General features: G+C 34.6%; 1 protein-coding gene across 1 annotated transcript in view; it reads left to right on the top strand.

The window, feature by feature from the left end:
* The window catches only part of LOC138314743 (excitatory amino acid transporter 1-like), a 49,337-nt gene that overhangs the window by 26,483 nt on the left and 5,344 nt on the right, over positions 1-17,510 (top strand). Inside the window, exons 2-7 of the mRNA XM_069255236.1 lie at positions 11,573-11,615; positions 11,961-12,123; positions 12,469-12,655; positions 13,515-13,748; positions 16,596-16,790; positions 17,272-17,406. Coding sequence (XP_069111337.1) covers positions 11,573-11,615; positions 11,961-12,123; positions 12,469-12,655; positions 13,515-13,748; positions 16,596-16,790; positions 17,272-17,406 — 957 coding nt within the window. The remainder of the gene's footprint in view (positions 1-11,572; positions 11,616-11,960; positions 12,124-12,468; positions 12,656-13,514; positions 13,749-16,595; positions 16,791-17,271; positions 17,407-17,510) is intronic.

Here is a 17,510-nt window from a genome sequence, read left to right as displayed (position 1 = left end):
GACATCTATCACTAGCTATCTTCATCTTGGTCACTATAAAAAGGACAGGAGTCCCACCTTACAGGGCGATTCACCACGAATATGCCACATCCACCCAAGCCATTCACACAGGCGACACACCACATACAATGTTGGTCGTCATTTAATGTCTAAGCTATTAATAGGACATTAAACATTAAAAACCAAAACAAATCAAATTGAGAACTATATAGTTATATGTGGAATACTGGCCCTAACTTAGTAAAAATACTTTAGTTCTTAAAGTTATATGTGCCGTAATTGGGCGAAAATTTTGAATCATTGAAATGGCTTCAAATGCCTTTTAAACGTGAGTTAAAACACAGAAATTTTGTACTGTAAAATAGTTGTTATTTATGCCTTATGTATGATTAGATTACACTGCAAAAATGTGAAAAAAATTGTAGACAACAATTCGGCTTAATGGTCTGATAGTATGTTCCAATTTCACTCTACTATAGATGTAAATATGATAATTTTTAGCAGTACTGCCAAAAACTATTTTCAGCTTTTATTTGTACTTGTAGAATTAAAACCTTGCATTGAAACTTCTGTTTGTTTGTTTGTTTGTTTGATTTATTAACGTCCTATTAACAGCTATGGTCATGTAAGGACGGTCTCCCATGTATGCGGTGTGTTCCGTGTATGTTGTGCGATGTGAGTGTACTGGGAGACTGCGGTATGTTCGTGTTGTGTCTTCTTCTGTAATTATCAAAGTTTTGGCAATTTTTGTGATGAATGGCATATTAAAAGCTCTAGTGTTTCATGAGACTGAAAATACGGCACATATAACTTTAATCTTTAGCATATCAATGTATTAACAAAAATGTTATAGGTACAATAATATGTAATTTTAACCAAATAGTTTGATGGTGTTATCAATGAAATGTATTTTTAACCAAATGGTGCGATGGTGTGTTATCAATAAATTGTATTTTGACGTTTGTTTGCAGAATTGAATAACTGTAATGAAAGAAATTCGACTTTCCTCCATATTCTAACTTCTCAAAATATATTTTGACGATTGCGTGCTTGACAATGCCGACATGAAAATCACCGCCATTTTCATACATGCATATCAAAGTGACTATATGTTGTCGCGTGCAGGCTTCATCCCTGCTGTAGACAAGGTCGCGTGAGGAAGATGGGCTCATCATTAACCGTCCATGCCCAGGCAGTTCAACATTCAGCCACATCATCAAATCTAGTCAAATGTCAGTACCCTGAAACCTGCCTTTAATTTTCCCTTTTTGTCATTTTGAATTATCTGCACGAACGTTTCCGTTTAACTTTCAAGACATACATAAATACTGACATCATAATATTTATTCATCATGTTTTAAGTAAGAAAGTTGCTGAATAAAAATGCGCCAACAGCTTAAACATTACCATTCTATGGTTGGTTGGTTGGTTTTAATGACCTATAAACAGTCGGGGTCACTGGATGTCCGATTTGCGAGAGTTTGTCTATCACTTAGGTAAACTCCAGTTAACCTTATAACCTGTGTTTGATTCATTAGCAATAATGGAGACTTTTGTCAACGTTATTGTTCTGCGACACTAAAGTATAATGAATAATATATTCAGAAGATACATTCACCTAAGTAGAGAGAACGGAACATCCCCCTTCTGTATTTTGAAGAGTAGAGAGTTAACAATACGAAAGTACATTATTCTGACATGACTCAAACCCTTACTCAATGAGTCAAATGTTTAGACTAACATTCAGTTGAATGTCGATTCATTGCGAAAAGCAATTATATTTGTTTGTGTATATTATAGAAGCAAAAAAAAAAAAAAAAAAAACGGGAAAAACCACATAATGTAGTGGGCAGTTGCTGGGTTTTGTTTTCAATAATTCACCTTCTAAATATTAAGTATTCTATCCTGTAGAAGTTCCCAACTGCGTGCATCCACAAATAACGCAGAACAACATATCAGAAAAACACTGCAAAGGTAGCAATAAAATAGAATGCCAATATGTTGTGTTTCTATATTGCCAACTGTAAACGAATGTAATGTCTTTTCTTGTTTCCTTACAAAAACGGCCTTAAAGTTATTTTTCAGTTGACATGCGCCATGGTGGTATCTTCATTACATTTCATCAGTTAAATCGATTTTCCGTATTACCTTGCAGTAATCAACTATGGACCGTACTTTATAAACATATTCCATGAATGATGCCTAGCGTATTATCACTTCATATGTCTGATATATCATATTCCACATCTAATACCATGGAGAGTACCCAACACAGCCACAATGATCAGATTATACATTTACTAGCTGACATCATTACCCACGGGAGACAAAAAGCTGGATAAAGTTTTAATAATGAATAAACTCGAGTGACCCGACGGAACTAATGAACAGTTATAGCATAGAAAGTCGCTTTGATTCGTGATAATGGGCTAGGTATGGATTGATTAACCCGAGTAGGGTTCAGCCTCTATCTGGTATTATCCGGAACTCCTTAACTAATAGGATTGTTCCAGTTGACCTCTATAGAGTAGAATTGTGATACGTTCTATCCGCCCTACCTATATACAATGTATGACAAATCAAAACTAACTTTATTACGCTTGCTCATGCAGCGTTGCTAAATTGAATAACATCCCGAAGGGCAGTGACAGACAAAATCGATAGCAGCTTCTCACCATAGAATTTATGTTTTTTATGGAGATGTCATACATCAATATTAATAATATATAATTCTCTACTGAAATAAAACGTAAAGAATGAAAATGTAAATAAAGAAGTATATAGACCATGCAGAATTTCCTGTACCATTGGTACATGTGTAAATCTGTCACCAACAAATGCAGCTTCACCTATAACACAAGATAAGACAAATATTTACATGTTTCAGAGGGGAAATGAAGAACAATCAGAATCAATGAAACGCGGTTGAATAATAAATAAGGAGTTGCGAGGAATATGGATGCAACTGTTGGAATGAAGTGTTATGTGCACGCACTTCGGACGAGGACAATGAACGGAGAAAGGAAGCACTGTTATAGAACTCCGTCAATAAATCCTTTGAACAAAGCCACTGTCTAACAGTCATTTACAACAAGTTTACGAGAAGTTGTAAGAATAGAACAATACCGTAGCAACAAGATTTTGACTCCTGAATACCAAACTGTAAAATAGTACACAAAATATATTATCTATTCCATTGTTACACCATAAATCAACATACACGTATACATAAACAACCTCAGCATATTTGACATATGAATACATTGCAAATATATATTTTTGAATTGTTTAACAGTTCTTATTATATACGGATGTTAGCAGTAACATATTTTGAACGAGAAACAGTGTCTGATTTTCTCATTGATTCTATAATAGCTATGTTTGATAAAAGGGGTATTCACTGTAAATATCAAACATTAATAGTATTCATAAGGGATTCTGATGCTTTAATTGAAAAAACGAACCCATCCAAGTTAGTATGTTTTGATAAAAAATTACAATATTGTGATTGTCCATTAGAAAGGTAGCTTTTAATAATCTACAATCCTTTTTAATTAAAAATCAAAGCTTATACTTACCTATTTTACTCAATATTGGGCATTCAGGTGTGTTTCCTTGTGTTTTCTTGTCCTAAGTAATAGGCTTTAGCACTGTACCTGCTTCAGCAACGTATGATCGTAAAAGGTGACTTTAGTTGGGATTACTCTCTCTACTTTTTCAATCCTGTATAATTGCCAGTCATCGACACTGCCTTTCTTTTGGCATCGAGATGAGGTTTCGCCCTAGTATGGGGAATGTCTTCTGTTCTAGGTAAACATTAGTATAAGCCTAAAATGATGTTATTTGTTGAAAGCACGATAAACAATTAAATAAATACACCAAAACATAAACGTGTCAATGATAATAAATCAAAGACTGTTTTGGTTTCCAGTGGAGCATTCTACCTTAATGTACTTACATATTTGCTTTATTTTACAACGTTGTAGGTGCCAATGAACACACTCCTATCACCGACCATCAAAGATAGCCCCATACTCAACCAATGGAAAATCAAAGGGGAGAAATTCGATGTAAAAGTCATATTCAGGTTATACATTTCAACATTTCATGACAGTGACGTGAAAAAACAAAAGCTGGTGTAATGTTGTTAGGTCCGATAGCATCTTCAATACAAGGTACTCTAAAACATGCTCACTAGAATTACAGGGGCAACGAATCATAATATGATGTTCCCAGTACACGTTTGGGACAACCTTAACGGGTGTTTATTGCTGAGGGACTCTAACATTACACTTGTCTCTTCTATTGTTGTAATAGATTATAGGGACGTGTCTGTGGAGGATACGATATCGTGTCTGGGCGAGGCGGGCCCCAGTTTGATAACAACATTCCCACTCTGATGGCATGTACCTCCAGTAGACTCGATATCAGGATAGCGCATTGTCTCTCCTAACATCATATAAATACAACATAACGATAATTCAATAGGGGTCGATTTAAAGCTAACAGTACTTTCGTCATTTGTAGTGATGATAGGTCTCGTCGAGTTTCATAGTCTCGCGATAAGTGAATAGGACGAGAAAACGACACGTATTTAAGATGGTGATGATTAGGTGTTTAATGTTCTTCCTTTCGAATTGGTGATGGTGAAGCCCAAACACGACATTGGGATTCCGACATTGTATATGACTAGACTATGCAATGAGTAGTATCTCTGTAACAGTTTTCGAATGAGCTACATTCCCGTCTTCTTCGATTTCTTACGCGATCTAATAGCCAAATTTTCTATTTCCAATTGATGTGCTAATCAATTAGCTGTATTGGTATCAACATGATTAAAGAGGATAAGAAGTAAATGGCAAAAAGAATGTCCACAAATCCGTTAAAAGACTTATAAAGTAGATTTTCATTTTAATAAGCAAACTTAATGCATATTTTAAAAACCCAGTGTTATAGAGGTAGTAAAAAAATGTATGGACACTGATCGGTTTCTGTAATCTAATTAGATTGTTTATCTATCGGAAATGTTTCGGCATCTTCTTTAAAAATGTATATCCAGTAGTTATATATTATATGTGAGGAAAGAAAAAAATACGATAGCCGTTAAAGAAATTTCATAGGTTTGCCTCCAACTCTCTTCCTCGCAATTCGATCGTGACGTGCTCAATGGATTTTGTTCAAGACACTTTCAGCTCCATTAAATTAACTGGCAGAAAAAGAAATAAAATTCTAATACCGTTCCATTGTTATTACCCCAGTTTCAGCCAGCGACATGATCATGTCTGCGAGAAGCATATCATCAACAAAGTCCTCTACCACTAAAGAAGGAATGATTTCGAGGTCAATTCAATTCAAGTCAATTCAATTAAACCTAACATCATTTAAGAGATTTCTTCTTTCTTCAGTGTGTAAACATCATTTAAGAGGGTATATTGTTGATTTCTTCAGGGGGTTGACATAATTCTAAGATGCTCCATCGCCAACAAAGAATAAATGATACTCATCATTTGAACAATAATTGGTGTTTACTCGTGTATATATATGTCAATTAACAACACACAAAAATAATATAAATTAGTTTGTTTTGCTTTTGGTGAATGCGCAATCAGTACTTCATTCCATATAGGATATAGTGCAACAGAATTTTTTCGGGATGAAACTAATTATTTTCCATATTTTTAACTTAAAGTAATATAAGAAGCTTAAACTTTTCAATGGTGGTAATGGTGTAAAATAAGTAACATTTGTATCTGAAGAAAAACACTAAATCGTCTACTCCTGTTTTTGATATTGAAAAAAACAACCACTATTTGTCAGCGATGGATCATCTTTAAGAGTGCATATTGTTTTTCCTTCTGTTTGTTAGTATCATTGAAGGGGGTATACTGTTTCTTCTGTGACTTGGATTATGGTACCTGTATATTATCGGTGATATCGTAGCTCTTCTATTTTATTGATTAAGACCTGAATGTTTCTTCTCGTTATTTCCAAAAATTGAGTTTCACATTGTGTATAATATGATGTTGTGGGTTGCGTGAAACCTAGCTGAAGAGCTGTGGTCTGATTTTGTTTTAACGTTAACCTTTCACTTCCTGAACATAATTTGTGTTTTACTCTTCGTTGGATATCACTTTTTCCAGTTTGAACTCTTTCCATTGAATTGCCATCGTCAAGTTATGTCACTTTCGCAGGAAATAAAAATTGACACGTTCGCATATGGCGCCACAAGGGTAATTGAATACGAGTATCTAGATAATTCAAATGGAAGTCTGTTAACTTTTGTAACAGACAGATGCTTTTCCGACTTAAGAAAACGAAGTCAGAAGCAATACATCACTCAACAGTGACGTTCAACTAAAATTATATTTAGAGAAAATGAGAAACTTCTTTAAAAAATCAATGTTTCTTAAGACATGACGGAGTCCAATGGGAACCAAACTTAGTTTAGAATGACAATACCTTATGTTTTTCTTTAGAGTTGTAAAGCATGTCAGAGTAAGAACATTTTACAATTAATATGGAAACTAGTCATTAATATAAGGAGAAGTTACGTAGTCCCTAATATTGATTAAGGTCAACCACTAGTTATTGATATATATCGATGTGAATTTTGTAAAAGCATTAAAGTGTGTTGAGTAGAGATCGCTAAGTTTCACTGTTGTAGCAGTATAAAATGTATACCACTTAAATGATAAGGAGACATTTTGCTGAGATCAGTTTGAAAAGCGTCTTACAATCTATCGAGACATGTCATATTAAGTGATAATTTCTGTATGGAACCAAGAAGAACAAGTACATAGTCTAATTCATTTCACTGTCAAAATGAATTAAATTGTGACAATTAAGCGTAGTATTTCAGCACCAAAGATTTCAAGCGGGAAATGATTTGGTTTGGTTTGGTTTAATAGACTTAACGTTATATTTAACCGTTTCTACAAAGATTCAGGGTAATTCAGCACCAAAGTTTTCAACCGGGAAATGATTTGGTTTGGTTTATTTTATTAGACTTGACGTCCTATTAACAGCTAGGGTCATTCAGCGCCAGTTCGTGATCAAATTTAAAACGATGTTGGTTGCTAAGCTAGGTAACTACGGTAGTCAGGATGGTCGTAGACATAGTTCCGATTGTTGAATGTTATAGCTGTAGTTTGATTTGAAATATAACAATGACAGCTTTCAATTATTTTTAAACGACTATCGGTATGTATCGTTGTCAGGGTAGTGATGCGGTTCGAAGTGGAGCCAGTCGCCATATTTGTTTTGTTACTGTGATAAAGCCTATTGATGGTATGGCCGTTGATCTGCTGAATATTTGTCATGTAAACATCGGTCTACGAACGCGATATAGACTAAATTCTTCATAGTCATGACTTTTATTTTATAGTACGGAGGATAGACAAGTGTTTACATGGTGTGCGTAGGCCTATTTTGAATGCAAAGACGTAGTCCGAACCTGCACTGCATTTGTATTCATACGTCATTTCGATTACGCTTATTTGAACGCAACTCCCTTCCTAGGGACATATGTAAATATAATGAAGGAGATATCTACTGTACTGCCAGATGGTGACCGTGACGGAGCGGGATAATTAATTATAGAAAGACCTGTGATCTAAAGCACTGTAAACAAGCCCATGATGGGAGACTACTTAGCGGATCTGAAGGACAATAACAGTGTCTTCATGTTACGGATTTAGCCAGATTCATGATTAAATAAGAGATATGAAGGCATCCATGAGGGTTTGTATCACCAAAACAAGGAAATGCTGGCATTGTTCATAGCGCTATCTCGTTCATTCAATCGTCTGTTTTTAAGTAATCTGGAAAGTATGTTATGATGTTGTTTAATGCATCCTCGATATTCCAGGGGTTCCGATTACTTACGATCTCTACACCCCTGGACTATCTCATAGTGAAATTGAAGGCAGCTCAGCTGAAAACATTTGACCAATCACAGGCCAGCAAAGATTTCCTTTGAAGACTACAGAGAGAGCGACGCCTAACATCAAAGCCACACAGTCAACCACAGTGTACCGTTATACGGTTCTTTTGATGTACATCAAATGACTAAATTACCTGTTCTGTTCTGTTGCCTCCAGTTTTACTATGAGATAGTCCAGGGGTGTAGAGATCGTAAGTGATCGGAACCCCTGGAGTATCGAGGATGTTGTTTAATGCGTTTAGCTTGTGATTAAAATTTACTGTTTTGATAAACAGTTATGGGTGTGAAAAGCGAGATGTGTTGTTCCCAACATACGTACAGTTTAATTGTTATAATACTCCAATTACTAGGAAAGCGCTGTAGGTTCTGAAATTTGCCCCGCAACTTTGTGCTCAAACTGGCGATTACAAAGGACAAGATTTCAACAATTAGGGTTTATTCTATTTGATACCACAATGTTTGTTTAAATAACAAAATGTTCTAGAGCAATAGTAGGATGTGATAAATTCAAGAAGATTTTGTTTTAACCAAAACAATGGAAAAGAACTCTCAACTAATTTTCATTTCCCTGTATTATGGATATTAAAGTGCCTAACAGTAGATCATAACACGTTATTTCAGTGATATTGCAGTTGGCGACTCACTGTCTGCAGAAAACTCCACAAAATGATAACGTGAGAATTGAGCTCTACAAAATCTTGACAGTAAATTAAAAAAAAAAATATTGAAATTTAAATTCTTAAGTTATCAATAGAAAGGTGGGTTTATCCTAGCGTTTTTGCAAGAAAAACCTAAGAAATGTCTCTGTATAATTTGATAAACAAAATCGATACACACACCACACTTTGCCAAACCTAATGGGGGTACTGTAGTAACTTTTGCCCTCTTCACTGACTCCTTTATACTAACCCCCATTTGCCGCCTAAAAGAAATATTGCCTCTCTCTCTTCCTTTCTTTGAAATGGTCTGTTTCATTTTCTATGGCATAATCGCCCCTGGGATCCGCGGACATAATCAATCTGGCGAGTTATATCCCCCAGGAGACCACAGCTCAATCGCGGACCAGCCTGTGCTGCCAGTCGTGCTTTCCGTACGCTATATGTCTGATTTGTCTGCGGTTTGCTCCAATCACAGACATTTCCGCAGGGACACAAATCTCCATTTCAAACAACGGAGTCGTCATTTGTCGGCAGTAATGTTTAGATATCATTTTCTTGTAAATATTTACAATGATTGGTATCTTTGAGTAGTTTGTATGCATATACGTTAAATGGCTTTTCTGTTTTGGTTTGGTGAATGGTATTATATATTTAAAGTAAACCTTAATCTAATTCTTTTGCAAAAATTTCTGCTTTTTATAGTGAAGGTACCAGAAAAAAACTAAGTGATCATATCAACGAGGCAGATTGTTGAATGATGAGATAATAGTTTATAAAATAAATATTTGATATTGCCGAATAATAAACACGTAGGCAATTTCTTATACAACTTGTTAGCACGTTTTCTAATGTAATAGAAAGGAAACACTAGTGGTAATTGGTATGCTCAGACTAAACAAGCCAAGTATCCCCCGTGTGTGTTTCCTTTCTATTGTTTTCTTTCTTTCCTGTCTTACAAGTCTATGCTTTAAAAGCAAAGACATGGTTTAATGTATCTTGTTTTATGTTTTCAATATCTTTCGTTCTCCTAAACAGTAGTCAGTGAACACAAATCTCTCTCAAATAGTGTTGGACTCTGATGAAGTGAATCATTTTATCAATATTTCTTTTTAAAATGGAGACAACATCCGCATTTTTCTCACGAATACCTAAAAAAAGTCTCATCATGATTTAAAGACAATGAAATCAAACGCTTAGGCTACAGACAAGCCGTCAGTCAAAGAGTCAAATTAAATATTTTATTCTCAACGTGCTTCCAATACGAGTTATCCTAATGAGAAATGAACATTCGCATTGGAAACTCGTATGATCGTAGCAGGGCATCGGATCTCGTATCATCAGAGTAATTAATTGTGGTAGCATCCCATGGCGGATCAGGAAGAATCACCGCACGGCCATGATAAATGAGACCATGGCCTCTCAATTAAACTAGGTTAAATAATGTGTGTTAGCGATTGTTTTCTACGCGATACAATCCCTACCGGAAATGTAACTGTGAAGGATTTTTCTCCCTTGAGTCAGCTAAAATGATGTGGTGACTTCATGGTGGTTTTTTCCCGAATCATTTGTTAATTTGTTATAAGGTGTTGAAAACGCTACATCGCTTATATTTTGGTTATAGAAATTCTTTCTATACTGATAATTTCAAAACAAATGTTTTTTAATGGACAAGATCACAGAATGAAGAACTGCAAGCCAATAAGACATAAAGAATCCGAAAATTGGAAGTTATTTCTAAAGTGTTTTATGTGAGAGACGACTGTCTAATTTTGCTGTTAGTACAGTATAGTGTGTCCAGATTTCGTGTGAACTTTAGTTTCACCAATACCCTTGAAAAAGGCAAAAAACGGTAACAGTTAAAGCATAGATAAAATGAAAATGACACCCATAGGTTTCAGGTTCCTGTTGAAATGTATAGCAAATTAAATTAAAACTGTTTATAAGAAGTTGTTTGAAATGTTTAATGCGTTTAAACATTTCAAAGATGTCTTGCTATGCAAGGTAACAGAAAACCAAGGTATCGTTAATTTGTGAAAACAGGCGTACAACCATTAACCACGAACATCATGTTTCGGTTGGATTCGCCATTGTTAATTACATTACACAGAAATACACCCATACACATTTGGCTGTACAGCATAAAGAAATAATGAATTTAAAAAAAATTTCTCGACAATTAATTTGAATTGATTTGTTAATTTGAGTAAAATAGAAATGGCAAGTCAGCAGCAGCATCAAATGATTTCACTAGCACACACCAAGACTAGACAGCCTTGATTGTAATTAAGATTTCACGTCAGCGCTCACGCATAAAGAATTTATACCAGCAGTATATATATGCCTATATAGTTTATATACTAATTAACCCAATTAATACTCAAATTACACGGGGCAAATTTTCCTATCCACAGATATTTGCTCAAATTTGCTTAAAGGATCAGTGATATCGATGTTGTATTTTTAACAGCTTTTATTTTTGGAACACCGCTGTATTTAGGTTTTATCAAACCGTAGCCGAGAATGAAAGATTATGAATTTAGTGATAATTTCTTTCTTTCTTTAAAAAAAGAGACTCCCTTTAAATGCTTATTGATCAAATGCATTGCGTTGTGTGTGTCAGTGACATTACAGATTACCCAACTTATAACTGTAAAAGGGTGACACAATTCCGTTCACAAAATCAGATCTATTGGTTTTGGTCGAGCCATAAAGTAATCAATACATGTACATTAATCAACAGGAATGTTTAGGTTCGCTGTGAGATTAACTGATATAATACGTTTTAAATCTGAAAGAATATGTTTGTTTCGATTTGATTAATGACATTATAATGAACTCGACGATAATAAGTGTTAACTCCTAACTCATATCATAGTTCCTTTATGTTTGTTCACTGAATACCGGTCATAAAATTCCATTGCAAGGATAAAAAAATGAGACATTTATATCCCCTTTTTTCTTTTTTTAACAGAAACCTGTTTCCGGACAACCTGATCGTGTCCTGTATCACTGGAGTAAGTGACAGCATTTAAATTAATAAAAATATGTAAAAGTGATTTTCATGATTTATTTCATCAAAACAATGGTATATAATCATTCCATAGTATATTTTCCTTGCTTTTGGTGTAAGTACACCTTGCGATGTTCACAATCAGAAAATAAATATAACAAATCATTAATGCGATAAAATGAAAAAAAAAAAGTAAAATAAAATTGAAGCATAATTGTATTTATGATTTGGCTGAATAGGCTTTGCATGATGCGAATTTTACTATTTGCAATAAGAATTGTTGAAGATTAAATAGTTTTGAATATTTCCATTTTTGGTGTTCATATCTCAAATGTATTCCTGTTTACAGTACAGGACTGCATTGAAGGAAGAAATTATCGAGAGAAAAATATCCAATATAACATTCAACGGAACCGGATATGGAGATTTGACCAACGGGAGTGTTGTTGGTGACGGTGTTACCAGTATCATAATAAACGGAACTAACCACACCATCGACCAAGTCGCTACAGGTAACGTCTTACGACTCCAATTTTAGTATCTACAATAGTTACCAAGATCAATGTCAACAAGACGTTTAAAACTATCAAGTTTTTTGTTATTATCAGCTTACAATCATTCTTCGACTTTCAGTGTAACACAATTATGACAATAAATTTTATAAATAAGACGTGTTTAATGCTTTATCAGCAAATATCAAATAAGGAATTTGTATTTTTCTAACCTTTTAAATGACACATAGTCACTTGAACCTTAACAGAAATCAAGACAATATAAAGGATTCTTGTTATATAGAAGTTATGAGAAATACACGGATATACAGAATGTTAAATGCTGATAACTGTTTGTGACTGTAGTTGTACGTGAAGTGATCTCTGTTCCGACGAAGGGAGAGACCGGACAGGTGAACATCCTCGGACTTGTTGTTTTCTCTGTATGTATGGGAGTAATCATCGGCCGTATGGGTCCCCGGGGGAAACCTATCGTCGATTTCTGTAACTGTCTGGTAGAGGCCACCATGAACCTCTTCATCGTCTTCATCTGGTAAAGAGAATCATTATTCACAGGAAATTGGGAATAAATACAAAATTAAAAAGACGCAAATTCAAATGAAATTGGAGAAATAAGGTTTATTGAATTGATGGTGCCCTTTTCATTTATTACCTTTTTCAAAGAAAAAAGTCATAAATACTACCAATTAAAAGTGTCACATTTAATAATGACAAGTTTTTTTTAATCAATTAAAGTGAATAGTCGGGCAAAGAAAACCAGTCCAAAAAGCGTTCATTAACCTTCCAAAAGTCCGCACATATCCAAACGACGGTCACGTTCTGCTTACGTTGCTCAGTTCTGACCATTGAAATAATGGAAAAGTTCTAAAAATAACTCTTTGAAAGCGAGGCTCCGTGGAAATGTAACCACGGACATAGCTAGCCGGAAGGACGTTTTAGGATTCCTACAATTTAAATTAATTTCTTCGCATGCAGAGAGATGTTAACGAGAGATTTTATTTTTCTATTTCATGAGAAATTATACTTGATACATTCACATCATTTTTACCAACTTTAACCTTCCTTTCCCGACTATTCACTTTAAGCGACATGTAGATTTTTATGTGTATACATATTTAAACATTGTCATTGTATATTCAAACATGTGTAGAAAGAAGTCTAAATATTGTCATGTAATACAAGAGTTGGTAATACAAACTTCACAAGAACACAAACAATATATGTAAAAACGAATGTTATCCATACTATTTAAAAGCATCTCTTTGTAAGAAAATAAAATACTGTTACGATATTTTATAGAGAAACCACCATTAAATGAAATATTTGTTTCTAAAATAATAATTGAAATTGCACGAGTTTGTAGAAAACATGTGTTATCTTCCCTTTTCTAGGTACTCTCCCGTGGGTATCATGTTTTTGATAGCGGGTAAGATAGTGGCAATGGAGGATTTCAGCGTCCTTCTCACCCAGGTTGGCTTATATTTTCTCACCGTGCTGTGTGGACTGTTTGTACACGGAGCCCTGGTCCTGCCTGGCCTCTACTTCCTCTGTACCAGGAAAAACCCTTACAAGTTTATGTGTGGAATATTTCAAGCCATGGCAACAGCATTTGGAACATCGAGCAGGTAAAATATCAATCATCTTAAATGAAAGGTTGTAAAAAAAACAAAAGAAAGTCTAAGACTAAATCGCGTTTGAAAAAAACACACATAAATTATGTAAAAGGAGAGATCGTGTCCTACTATAACATTTTAATTATTGTGACGTCACAATAACAATAGCATGTATAAAACAAATATCTGTCTGGTAATAAACATGCAATTTTCTAACAGAGTTTTAAAATCTAGAGAAAAATTATCTAATGATCGGCCTGATGCTAAAAAAGGATGATGAAACTATGCAAAACAATATGAAAGTTGAAATACTACAATGCTACAATAAGTTCCAACAAAATGGCATTTCTTTATCAAGGTCAGAAAGATATCAGATTCTGCTAGATTCCATTCACTTCTGTTAAATGGAAAGCTAAGTACTTTCATCTATGTTACTTAAAAGAATGAACGCATGAAAATGACATTTCGTAATATCTTTTAGAAGTTGGATTCTTGCCAGCATTACCCTAAGTGCTATACTCCTAAATGGGGTCGAGATTCCACTTCAGTGGATTGCCTTCATGAACAAGACAATGCCGATAGTCAGTCGATTTTCAGTTAGAGGATTTTTTTGCTGCAATAGCCACAGAGTATTCATGTTGAATTGTAACAATCACTATGTATTGGAAATAACGAATTTGTCAAATATTTTCCTTTCTTTCTTTTGTCAACTTGCTTGAATCATAGTAATAAGCGCCTGAATGGTTCGAAACATTATAGTATCTAAATGTAGGAAGTTCCCGCGAGAAAAAATTCAATGCGGTGACATCGATTTATTTTTACATAAAACTATATAGCTCTTTCAATCGGTACTTCAGTTGGCCCTATTTAAGTATACGCCTGTTTTGATGACCTTGCGATGATGGGCCTTAGACAAACAAGAACAATCATCTTCCCGGAAATCTCCAGAGAATCGATATCATTTGCAATGATTTGTTTGAACATATGTTTCCCACACTGTGATTCGTTTACGATCCTATCTGATCTGTGTTGTAGACTATAACCACAGTTTAATCATTTCGATAAAGCCCATCGCGGTTCACTTCTAAAAGAGAGGCGCCTTCTAGCAAGTTTTATCGGAACCTTTCCCACATTCATAAAAAAAGTTTAGTCAACAATACATACACGTTTATACTTTGATTAAAAGAAATCTCTCCAATGCAATTTATCAGTTGTGTTTGAAGATGAAAATATAATTTTATATAGCCTTGCAGAAATTTTTGTTAGGGACGAGATACACCGAATCTTCATAAAAAATCTCTCGGAACGTTATCCCTCAGGAGTCAACCCATAGATATCACCGTGGATGTTTGCTTTGTTCCATATTCCCCAGCGACCAATACGTCCAAACATAATCATACTAAAGAACGCTTTTAAAAAATCAGATCGACGTATTTGATCCGTATTCCTTTTAATTAAAACACAACTTACCATAGGCATTCTATATTGGATATAGCTAGAATGAAATCCACACGCCTTGCTTTCATTGATGAGATTAAGCGGATGAAGATAAAATCAGGGGCGAAACTTTATTAAAATAGTGCAATATCGTGAAGGATGTTAAAGGTAGACAAGATGTAGAGTTATTAGTCAAATCTCTTTATTCAGAAGTCAATATATTGATGTCTTACTTAATTCGAGTAGCTCTCAGATTTGCAAGGCTCTTGAATACATCTCTTTAGTTAAAACTTGCTATCTTATTTCATTTTGCGCATAAAAATAGATCAAAAATTGTTGTGATAATCAATAAAGTTCATCCTCGGGAGCTCCAACGATAGCAAAGCCTTTCTAATTATTTCAATATCCTGTTTGGGCTCTGATTACGATGCACCGACTTGAGGGATTCTAGATACGGGAGCCGATAACCTGGACTAGAAGATTAACTCGAGGTTGTATTGCTCTGAAAAAGGAAAAAATAATGAATAACATTTTAGTTGTATAATTTTAAATCACAATTTTGTAACAGAGAATTAGTGTGTATAATATCAATTACATATTAACATAGCACAGTTTGGATGACCATTCATTGTTTTTAACTGTATACTATAAACCAACATATTTTCGCCTGTGGGTAAAAAAGTAATTTCGTGTCAATGTTTTGGAAATTCTAGTCACCACGAATTACATTGTGGAATTAAGAGTCATAGTCTTTGTATGATTTTATTAATACAAACTGTCAAAGTATGCACACTTGACAAACTATTTATAAATGATTTCAAAATTGGCATTAGCATTTACATCGATATTCAATATCTTTAATGAAGGGATCCTTAATGAAGGGAAGTCAAGAAAAAAGTTTCAATCATCAAATCTGAATCGGTTTTATGTTTTCCTCATCGCTACATGGAATAAACAAATAGTGTCCATTGTTGTTTTGTTAAACGATAAATAAAAATTGATAAATTCATATCAATACAATACCAATAAATAAACGTTTTGGATGATAATCACACTAATTTGTAGGAATTATCAAAATAACAGTAATTTTCATGCGAGGGAAACATGAAGTTGACGCATTGATGTTTTCATTTTATATGATAATCGTCGTCTTTTCCATGTCTATCACCTCTGATTGGTACACCAAGCCTACAAAATCCACAAATACATCTAGAATAGTTTACTTACTCTACGAGGATCAGGGGTGTAATCAACCTATGACTTTCAACTCATAGTTTAAGAATTTCTGTTATTTCTGTTGTTCATCATGGTCCCATTGAATTCGTTATTGAGTTTTACTGCATATGGATACTCTAAAATGATTAATATGGATTGAGGATTGTATTTTCAGACTTTATCTCGTATTTGTTATTATGTTTTCAGTTCCGCTACGATGCCCGTCACTCTCCACTGTCTGGAACACAATAACCACATTGACCCCCGTGTAAGCACGTTTGTGATCCCCGTAGGAGCGACCATCAACATGGATGGCACTGCCCTGTATGAAGCGGTCGCCGCGCTGTTCATCGCACAAGTCAACGCTGCCACCATGTCGTTTGGTCAAATCGTCACTATCAGGTAGGCAAATATTTATGAGAACTATCTTTTTATGACATAGCCTTAATTATAACCTTAATATAATGATGAGAACCACATAATGAACAAAAAGTGTTTTTATTTAATTATTTACTTAACATTTCATTGTTAAGTCAATAATTTAATAATACGTTTTGGATACCAAAATATAATTAATATCCTAAGCCTACAATTAAAGTCGGAACACAGTATGATTTGAACGGCATAATGCGCTTGATCATACACATTTTTGAAATCTTCCATTCGAAGAAGTTACCAATTTAGTCGAACCTCGTGAAGTGGAACTCGTAAAGCTTTTTTGAATTGAAGTATTTTGTGGGTACGAACTAAACTTTATCATATCTCCAAGTAAATCGAATACTCTGATTACTGCAAGTATTACCATGGTCCCGCCGATTGCGTGTTAAATAATCTTATAATGAGAGTTACAATTACAGAACAACTTATATATTCTTCATTACAGCATCACCGCGACGGCTGCGTCTATTGGTGCTGCGGGTGTACCGCAGGCTGGCCTGGTTACCATGGTAATCGTCTTGGCTGCAGTCGGGCTCCCTATCGATGACATCACACTTATCCTCGTCGTTGATTGGTTCCTGTAAGTATTCTAGTTATTCTAAGTAATATTTGTTATGGGAAATATAGGAAATAAGACAAAATATACCTATAGGCCAGTATGCCAATGAATAAGAATTAATGACG

The sequence above is a fragment of the Argopecten irradians genome, chromosome 2 (assembly GCF_041381155.1).
Source record: "Argopecten irradians isolate NY chromosome 2, Ai_NY, whole genome shotgun sequence".
NCBI lineage: Eukaryota > Metazoa > Mollusca > Bivalvia > Pectinida > Pectinidae > Argopecten > Argopecten irradians.
This window is presented reverse-complemented; position numbering and strand designations above follow the sequence as displayed.